Genomic DNA, 10,191 nt, shown 5'->3' with positions numbered 1-10,191 from the left:
GGAAACGGAGGCAAAGGACTATTGTCCAAGATACTGTGGGGCAGTGGTGTACAAACGTTTCCAGTCACGCCCCCTCTTACCCGTAACAGAAGCTGTCTGTGCCCCCCAACCCCCATTACTGCAACTCCGCAGTGGAGCTTGGGCTGAAGGTGGAGTTGGGGGCGGAACTGGGGATGGGGGAGGAGCCAGGGCTAGAGGCGGAGCTGGTCTGTGGATGGAGAGGGAATGAAGGCATAGGTAGAGTGACTGGAACACCCAGTCGAAAAGGGATCCTGGAGGCTCCCATCAGCACCGCTGACTGGGCCGTTAACTGTCTGGCTGGCGGCACCACGCAGCGGGGCTGCCTCTTCCCCGAGCGCGCCGCGTTCACCCTCCTCTTCCCTCCCTCACAGCGCTTGCCGCTGCGAAACAGCTGTTTCGCGGCGGGAAGCGCTGGGAGCGAGGGGGAAAAGCGGCGCGCTCAGGGGAGGAGGTGGAGCGGAGCAGAGGCGGAGGTGAGCTGGGGCTGGGGAGTGGGGAGCTGCCGGTGGGAGCAGAGCACCCACCAATTTTTCCCCATGGGTGCTCCAGCCCCAGAGCACCCACGGAGTCGGCGCCTATGCGTCCAGCAGCCTACCTCCTGGCAGTTTTGCAAGAAGCTCTGCAGGTCGTGATTGTCCTTCAGCAGATCCAGCACTTCCTTCGATTTGGCCACATTCGTCCTGGACCTGGAAAGGAGAGAGGACAAGGAGGCTGATAATTGCTGCAGCAGCTTATCTCGTTTGACACCCGCTATCAGACCATAACCACCGGGGCGAAAGCTATCTGCCAGCGGTGGGATTGGACAGCATAGCCAGCAGCTGGTTCCCGGGGGCCCCCTCGCTGGTAGGATGCGGTTCAATTTACCTCTCTTGTATGACCTGGGCCTTTTCATTAATTTTGTCGGCGTAAATATTCCCGTCCGCCACCAGCTTCTCGCCGCTTTCCACCGGCCCTGTTATCTTCTCCTTGTTGGCCTCCATGGTGGCCAGGAAATCCTCGTATTTCCGCAGGGCAGCTTCCGACGCTTCCAAGGTGTTCGGGGGCTCCACGTGAGCCAGGGTGTACTCCTGGGACGGAGGGCGGGGCGGGGTGTGAGGGGGGAGATGTGATTTAGCAGGTTCTGTAGCACCCGCCTTTCCCCCCTCCCCACACTGCTCCAGCCATGCCTGGCACATGCTGTGTTCCAGGAAGGCCGCTGCATTGACAAGACTAAGACTAGCAGAATGCAGGGTGCTGGGCCTAGGCATCTCCAGCACACTCCTTGCTCTAGCGTCTGGGTTGGGTATCCATGGTGCTCTTGAGCCACGTGTAACTCTCCAGGGCACGGCACAGGGCTTTTTGCACTGGCCTGATGTATGCAAATGCACCAGTAGCATGAGAGCAGCTGCCACTGACCTTTCCTGCCAGGCAAAAGGGGGCTGGGGAAGGAGGCAATAGGCCAAAATCAGCCCTGGTGGTGCAGGCCCAGGGAGTTACCCCAAGGATGGATTCACCGTGTGCCCGAATCACAGCACAATGCTTACCAGTGTGCTGGGATCTCTGCGGGGGAGGTGATCAGAACGGGCCATGAAATCAAGGGGTCTCTGCTATTGCATCGGTACAGAAGGGTATTGCCTCGGGTCACAGGTGATGCAGCATTCTATTCTCAGGTCTTTATCGGTGCCCCGGCGCCGCTGTGCCTTGGCACTTCCCAGTCTTTACCGTGTATATCCTCAACCCCCCTCTGTGCCGTAGGGCAGTTATCCCCATTGTACAGATGGGAATGGGGCACAGAGCGGCTAAGGCCCAGATTGTTAAAGGTACTGAGGTGCTGCTGCACTGAATTTAGACTCCTAAGTGCCTAATTCCCTTTTGAAGATGAGACAGGCTCCTAAATCAGCTTGGCACAATACCTTTAAAGATCTAGGCCCAAGGGAGGTTCCCCAGGCCACATGGGGAGTCTGGGAGAGAACAAAGAATTGAAACCAGGTCTCCCGATCACCAGATCCATGTCCTAACCACTGGGCCATCCCCCCTCACCAGGGCTTACTTGTCTCAGAATCCCCCTGATTAGCCAAACCAAGTTATCGGGCTCCTCCATACAGGGTGTGACTGACTGGGCTGGACTATGCAGATCTAACGGGCCCTTCAAACTCTGCCAACCAGCTGACACAGAGAACATTGCTCCCTTGGGGCTCTGTAACACGGACAGACCCCGGGCGTCGGCGGGCAGGATCAAACCTGGGACCTCTGAAGTTTAATGCATGAGCCTCTAAGTGCCATGGGCACTTAGGTAAGGCTGTAGCAGACTCATCAATCTCTGGGTGGGCTTGGTGCCGCTAGAGGGGGACAGAGCACCACGCCCAACAGGCATGGGTTACATCAGCAGAGGGGAAGTGAGGTTCGATCTTCACAGATCAGGTCTATTAAATATGAGGGAACAATTATAAACACCGTCTCACTTGGTAGCCTAGTGCAAGGAAGGCTGAGTGGAAATTCAGAAGCAGCAGGGTCTAGTGGCTAGGGCCTCGGGAGATCTGGCTTCCACTCCCGGCTCCACCATCTGCCCTTGGGCAAGTCCCATCCCCCTTCTGTGCCTCATTTTGCCCCTCCATCTCTTCAGTGACCCTGCAGGGCAGCGGGCTCCCAGAGCATTGGGACGGTGATGCACATCATCATCGTAACAGACAGATGCAGCCGCTTCCCTACCTGATTGCTCAGGATGACTTCGGCTTGTTTGCCATCCTTGAGGAACTCCTGGAAGCCCAGGCACTGGGCGAGGAACTTCTCCCGGCTGTCCCACATCTTGCACAGGGCACTCCAGCCCATCTCCACGCCCTGCAGCCGTTGCTGCAGCTGCAGGTACTCCGGGTCCGTCTGCCCGTGCGTCACCCTTTCCCCCGTCTCCTTGACGTTGTGGTAATCGCCCTCGTGCTGGTCGATGTCCTCCTTGATGGCGGCGTGCTCCTGTCGGAACTGCTCCGCCTCGGCCAGGGAGCTGGGCACCTCTTCCGAAGCCACGGCTTGCTGCTCCTTGAACAGCCAGGCCTGGAAGTCATCCAGGTCTTGCAGGAACTTCTGCAGCTTGCTGGCCTCCCCGAGCGAGGCCTCCTGACTCTGCAGCGTCCTCTGAAGCTCCTGCCAGAGGCCGCTGATGGTGGTCAGCCGGCTATAGATGTCAGAGGCCAGGTCAGGGAGCTCCTCGGCCAGCCGGAGGGCCTCCTCCTGCAGCACCCCCAGCCGGGTCTGGATGGCGGCCAAGTCGCGCTCGATGCCGTACAGCTTCCTCTGGATGGCGATCACGCCCGCTAGGTCTCTGCTCATCTCCTGGGTGGACTGGATCACGTTGGTTTTGTCCAGGATCCATTTGCGGGTCTCCTCGCAGTCCACGCAGTAATTGTGCAGGCTCAGCGCCAAGTCCACCGCTTTCCGCCGCTGCCCCACCTTCTCCTGGAAGACGTGCCACCTGCAGAGAACACAGCAGACGCCCCATCGAGCGGTCTTAGAGCCCCTGGTTCACGAGTGACCCCTGCCCTGTGTGAGAGCGCCAAGGAGGAGAGGCAGGGAGAGAAGGGCTTCAGACACTCTCCGGCCAGAGCAGTCAGTGTCTGCAAACCCGGACTCTGTAGGAACTCAGTTCGTGCTACTCCGCTGGGCCAGGGCTGTCCCCAAAGTGGGGGCAGTGCTGGCTGGGAAGAAAGCATGGCCAGGGATTGCAGGGGTACCCACCCACAGGCTGCTATGCAGCCAGGCCGCCCACGCTCCTGATCTGAAAGGGCAATGCCAGACCCTAACAGAGTCTGGCAGCCCCTCACCCCATCCCAGCTGGCCACGCCTCCGAGGCCTTCCTGCCCTTTCTCTGAGGCTGTGAGGGTCCTGAGCTGGGGGAGTGGAGGGGAAGGACGGGGTTGAAATAGAGAACCCTGAAAAGGGCCGATTTGCAGAGTGGGAGAGTTCAGCCCTGTGTGAAATCACATCTCAGGTTGGGCTCTCAAAAACGGAGGCATCAAAATCCGGCCGGTTGGTTGTCTGCTCCCTGCCAGGAAAATGGAGGTGGGGCTCGCTGAGATACAGGGGCTCGTGGCAGCCATGACACACTGTCCTGCCCCAAATCAGCTCTGGGTTATTACACATGGCGTCCTTCATCTGCATCAGTCGCCGGGCTCGGCCCCGCGCAAAGCACACGGCTCATATCGAGATGAAGGTGGCCACTCACACGTTCCCAGAATGCTAGACGTTTTGGTACTTCCGGGAATGGTGTGAGCCCACCCTTGCCGGCGTGATGGTGCATGCGAGGTCACACACATTTTTAAGAGCCAGAGGAGGCAAATGGCATTCCCCCCATCCAATACCGGACAAAGCCATGTCCGGTTTTGTCCCGGTTCTGAAAGGGGGACAAACCTTCCAAAAAGAGGCCCGTTCGGTTTAACACTGGATGAGTTGCCTCTCTAATCGAAACATGCGCCAGCACCGGGCGGGGCCTGGTGGGCGAAGCCCCCTGGAGGATGAGGCATTTGCACTGCAGCAGCTCTGGTTCTGACCTCACTGATTTGTGCGGATCAGTGTTTGTGAGCACACAGGAAAATGCCACAAAGTCCGAGCTCATGCAGCTGTTGTAAACGTTGGCGTTGAGTGACACAGAACGGTAGTCTGTATTTAATCTAGTGGAGGAAGGTAGAAAAACCAGTGGCTGGAAGTTAAAACCAGACAGATTCTAATTAGAAATAACGCGCCAATGTTCACCAGGGAGGGTGGTGACCCATGGGAACAAACTCCCAAGGGAAGGGGTGGATTCTCCATCGCTGATGTCTTCGGATCAGACTGGAGGCCTTTTAGGAAGACACGTTAGCCAAACACCAGTGACTGGCGTCAATACAGGGGCAACGGGATGAAATTCTCCGGCCTGTGCTGAGCAGTAGGTCAGAGCCGGCAATCAGATGGTCACTTCTGGCTCTGAACTCAATGTGTCCAGGCCCTGTTTGACCAGGCGGCATGCTGGGAATCGCGGCCCTTGGGCAGAAAGAATTCTGCAAGCGCAGGTCAGGCTGGGGACAGCTTTCAGAAGCTGAATCCCATTTTCAGCGGTGACTAGGTCCCACTGACTTCAACGAGATTGAAGCTGCTAAGTCACTTCTGCAAGTGGGGTTTTGAAAATGTTCCCTGACCCCTCTCTTGCCTGGGACTGGCTGTGTCAGGAGCTGGAAACGTTTGGATTCTCAAGAAGGGAGATTATTATTTAGAATCAGAAACTGTTGGTGTCACATGAAAGCAGCCTCTGAGCGGTGTCTCTCTCTGGTGCTGGGCATTGAGAGCATCATATAAATATAAAATTTACACATGAAAATGGTCACACTGGGTCAGACCAATGGTCCATCTAGCCCAGTATCCTGTCTTCCAACAGAGGCCAATGTCAGGTGCCCCAGAGGGAATGAACAGAACAGGTAACCATCAAGTGATCCATTCCCTGTCGCTCATTCCCAGCTTCTGGCAAACAGAGGCTAGGGACACCATCCCTGGCCACCCTGGCTAATAGCCATTGATGGACCTGTCCTCCATGAACTTATCTAGTTCTTTTTTGAACCCAGTTATAGTCTTGGCCTTCACAACATCCCCTGGGAAAGAGTTCCACGGGTTGATCCTGCACTGTGTGAAGAAATACTTCCTTTTGTTTGTTTTAAACCTGCTGGCTATTAATTTCATTGGGTGACCCCCAGTTCTTGTGTTATGAAAAGGAGTAAATAACACTTCCTTATTTACTTTCTCCAAACCAGGCTCCCCCCTTAGTCATCTCTTTTCCAAGCTGAAAAATCCCAAACTTACTAATCTCTCCTCAGACAGAAGCCGTTCCATAGCCCTAATCATTTTTGTTGCCCTTTTCTGAACCTTTTCCAATTCCAAAATATCTTTTTTCAGATGGGGTGACCACATCTGCACACAGTGTGAGGTTACACCCCATATTCGTCATAGAAATATTGTTATGATATGAATATGGCATAACTAAGATATGTTTTATGCAAGATGGGTCATGTGAGGTATCATTGGAAAGGTTATGATTTTCTGAATGTGTTTATCCAAGTTGTATGCATGGATCATTTCTGTATCCAAAGTTAGGAAGACTGTGTATGTAACCATTACAACTTTATGGGTATGTGATTGGGAAACGCCCATCAGACAGTAAGCAATCAGCCTTAATGGGCCATTAGGAAAAGACAATGAGTCTTCGAAGCTGTGGATCCCCATCTTCTCAGGAGTTCCTTCCTGTGGACCTTGCAAATAAACCTTGTCTCATGGTTGCCCTGACGCTGCAAGGTCATGTGATAATGTCACCTAGTACAAAACACCACCTTGGACACTGCTGGTACTTTTCCACTGGAAACAAAGGCTTCCCGCCTTCTGTACATTCTATTTAAGGCTGGGAAGGAAGGCATTCAGGACTCTCCTCCATTGCCTGCCCAGGAAGGAAGACTGCTAAAAACACCTGAAGGGAAAGGCAGGGGTGAGTCCAGGCTGTGAACATTGGTCTAGCCCAGGGGTGGTGCAACCCATTAGGCGACCTAGGCGGTCGCCTAGGGTGCTACAATTTGGGGAGTGGCGACCGCGGCGGTATTTTGGCGGCGGGACCTTCCGCCGCCTCTGTGGGGGGTGGCATTTCGGGGCGGGACCTTCTGCCGCCTAGGGTGGCAGAAAAGCTGGCGGCGCTCCTGGTCTAGCCCAGGGGTGGCCAACCTGGGGCTCCGGAGCCACATGCGGCTCTTCAGAAGTTAATATGCGGCTCCTTGTATAGGCACTGACTCCGGGGCTGGAGCTACAGGCGGCAACTTTCCAATGTGCCAGGGGGTGCTCACTGCTCAACCCCTGGCTCTGCCACAGGCCCTGCCCGCACTCCCCCCCTTCCCGCCCACTCCCCTGAGCCTGCCGTGCCCTCGCTCCTCCTCCCCAGAGCCTCCTGCACGCCACGAAACAGCTGATCGGGAAGTGCGGGGAGGGAAGGGGAGGCACTGATTGGCGGGGCTGCCGGTGGGTAGGAGGTGCTGGGAGTGGGGGGTGTGGAGTTGATGGGGGGGCTGCTGACGTATTACTATGGCTCTTTGGCAATGTACATTGGTAAATTCTGGCTCCTCCTCAGGCTCAGGTTGGCCACCCCGGTCTAGCGTGTAAAGAGATATAACTGGAACTCTGAGCTGCAGAAACTCTACCAACCTGCCTGAATAAAATTTAGAGTGAGAAATTACTAGGTGTAACCCGTTTCTTTAGTGTATTAAGCTTCCATGCTCCGTAATCTGCTTTGTTCTGTTTGCTGTCCCTTATAATCACTTAACATTTACCTTTTGTAGTTAATAAACTTATTTCTCATTGATCACAGAATCCAGTTTGTGCAATTCGTATCGGGGGGAGAAGCTGTGCATATCTCTTTCCATGTTGAGGGAGAGGACGATTTTTATGAGCTTGTGCTGGGCAGATTCATCTATACAGCGCAAGACAATATTATTTTGGGTTTACTCCTCAGAGGGGGTGTGCACGTGAGTGCTGGGTAAATCCCCGAGCTGATTCCTCCCACACAGAGCGGGTCTCAGTGTCTCTGTGTCCATTTGCAGCTGCGTGTGTCCCTACCTGTGTGTGCTGGAGAAGGCTTGAGGGCCTGGCACAGCTAGGACAGGGTGAGGAAGCCCAGGCTGGTGGAACGGGCGGAACGAGTGAGACCCCAGCACATCAGTTGGCATCCCAGATGGGGGGTCCAACCCGTCACACACAGTATGCAAGATGTGGGCCCACCATGGATTTATATGGGGTTATATAGCAAGTGATCCATCCACTGTTATCCAATCCCAGTGACTGGCAGTCAGAGGCTAGGGACACTCAGAGCATAAGGTAGCATCCCTGACCACATTGGCTAATAGCCATTGATGGATCTATCCTCCATGAACTTATCTAGTTCTTTTTTTAACCCTGTTATAGTCTTGGCCTTCACAACATCCCCTGGTAACGAGTTCCACAGGTTGATTGTCTGTTGTGTGAAGAAATACTTCCTTTTGTTTGTTTTAAATCTGCTACCTGTTAATTTCATTTGGTGACCTCTAGTTCTTGTGTTACGTGAAGGGGTATATAACACTTCCTTATTCACTTTCCCCACACCATTCATGGTTTTATTGATTTCCCTTAGTTGTCTCTTTAACAAAAGTCCCAGTCTTTTTAATCTCTCCTCCTCTGGAAGCTGTTCCATACCCCTCCTCATTTTTTTCCCCCCCTTCTCTGTACCGTTTCCGATTCTAATATATCTTATTTGGTCCTTGGGATCCTAGCAAAGGGTTAATGCAGCCAGCATCAGGATGGGGGACACCCACTGTGGTTTTAGCATGAGCACACACTGAATATGCAGCTCCTGGGGATAGGATCATTGTAAAGCATCCAGTCAGCCGTGTCCCCGACAGGCAGGCCTGGGACACAGCTAGTATGGCTCTCCTCGCTGGCGGTGCCGCTCTCTGGGCAGCAGAGGGGTGGGGCGGTACCTGTTGTTCAGACGCTCCTGGCACTGCCTGATGCGGCTGCTGCGCGGGTGCCCGCTCTCGACGAGGCTGGCGGCTGCGCGGTTGACGCCGTCAATCTGGGAGGCCGGCGTGCTCATCTCCTGCTCCAGGATGTCAAACCTGCAATCACACAGGCAGCAATTCGCAGAGCAGCGCCGGGACTGCCCAACTCCGTAGCAGCTGTGCCTAAGGTCCCCTCCCTGGCTGAGCTGGGCACAGGCCCAGGGCACAAGGCATTCCCCGCCGCCTTCCCTCTGGTGCCAGCGTGCACCCTGGGCAAAGTGCCCAGAGCCCTGCGCCAGCACTGACGGATGGAGCAGCAGCGCTAACGCTGACGACGACACATGATGTTTGTGAGCAGAGCTGGGGTGGGCTAGGAATGGGGCTGGGGCCGTAGCACACAAAGCAAGGCTCCGTGCCCGCTGTTGAGTGCAAAAAGAAGGGAGCCACCCACCCCCCTTCCAAACCCTGGGCACTGCCGGAAGGGGCAAAGCCTGACGCGCTGGAATAAGGAGAAGCTGCCCCTGAAGTGGATCATCTGTGCTTCACAACCCCAGGTCCTACGTGTATCTAGCTAGGTGAGGGTCGGGGTTAGGGTGAGGGGGGCAGAGGGAGGGGGTACCTGGCTGTCCCTGACGGTGGTAGCCCAGGTACCTGTGCTGCACTACGTCCAAGTCCTCCAGAGTGTCTGGGATCTCCATCTGCTCCAGCCACTTCTCCTTCTCACTCATCCAGAGCTCGCAGGCGTCCGTCTCCCTGAAGATCGTGTAGAGGTCCAGGGCATCCTGCAGTTTCTGCCTGCGTAGCTCAGCCAGGGACACCACCTCGGAGTAGAGGGCCTGGATGGCCTGCAGCCGGTTTTGGAACTCCGGGGCGCCCCGCAGCTCGGCCGGGAAGCTCTGGGCCTGCTGGCTCAGGCTGTCCATCACTCTCTTGTTGTCCGCCACCTCGTCCAGTAGGTTTCGGTGCTTTCGGACCAGGGCCTGCGTGGAGGACTCATCGTGGCCCACCTCGTCGCTGGACACCAGGCGATGGGCATCCTGCAGCCAGGCCTTCAGGTCGTCCGCGTCCACCTGGAACTGGAAGAAGTTCTCGGCGTCCTGCAGGTTCTTCTTGCGGAACGAGGCCAGTTCCTGGAGCTGAGCCCACAGCGCCTTCACCTCCTCCGTCCTGCCTCGGAGCTTGGAGGCGCCGAAGTGCTTCTGGGCCACCATGTCTCCCCCATCCTGGATGGTTTGACGCAGGCGGGCGCCTAGGCCCCGCAGCTCGTCCTCAAAGGCCTTGTGCTTCCGCTGCAGGATGAGGAGGCTGGTCAGGTCTTTCCCGTAATCCAAGGTGGAATAGATTTGCTCCTTCTCCTTGATCCAGCTCTCCGCCTCGTCCAGCTCCCAGAAGAACTTCCACAGGCGCTTGGACTGCTCCAGGCGAGCCTTCCTCTCGGCGGCCATCGCCAGCAACTCCTGGTGGCACAGCTCCAGGTGGCTGACGCGGTGGCGGATGACCTTGGGGTCGCACGGCCGATAGCCTGCGCGGGGGAGGGGACAGAACGCAGGCAGCTTTAAAGCATGAAATGCCATCACCGAGGAGGCCTCTTCTCTAGATCTCAACAGCCATCCCGTCCCTCACACCACCAGGGTGGGGCAGAGCTCTCGAGTTGGCCACCCTG

The 10,191-nt window shown here is 56.0% G+C and overlaps 1 protein-coding gene across 4 annotated transcripts in view; it reads right to left on the bottom strand.

Moving 5' to 3' along the window:
• Positions 1 to 10,191, bottom strand: part of SPTB (spectrin beta, erythrocytic) — a 120,229-nt gene that overhangs the window by 49,652 nt on the left and 60,386 nt on the right. For all 4 annotated transcript variants that reach the window (XM_026660977.2, XM_029913787.1, XM_029913789.1 and 1 more), the window contains exons 14-18: positions 9,180 to 10,050; positions 8,508 to 8,645; positions 2,710 to 3,466; positions 886 to 1,088; positions 617 to 707 (exon numbers count right to left, since the gene is read on the bottom strand). In XM_026660977.2, coding sequence (XP_026516762.1) covers positions 617 to 707; positions 886 to 1,088; positions 2,710 to 3,466; positions 8,508 to 8,645; positions 9,180 to 10,050 — 2,060 coding nt within the window. The remainder of the gene's footprint in view (positions 1 to 616; positions 708 to 885; positions 1,089 to 2,709; positions 3,467 to 8,507; positions 8,646 to 9,179; positions 10,051 to 10,191) is intronic.

The sequence above is a fragment of the Terrapene carolina genome, unplaced genomic scaffold, assembly GCF_002925995.2.
Source record: "Terrapene carolina triunguis isolate 2854851 unplaced genomic scaffold, T_m_triunguis-2.0 Scaffold926, whole genome shotgun sequence".
Classification (NCBI taxonomy): Eukaryota; Metazoa; Chordata; order Testudines; family Emydidae; genus Terrapene; species Terrapene triunguis.
Note: the sequence above shows the minus strand (reverse complement) of the source record. Positions and strands in the feature narration are given on the sequence as shown.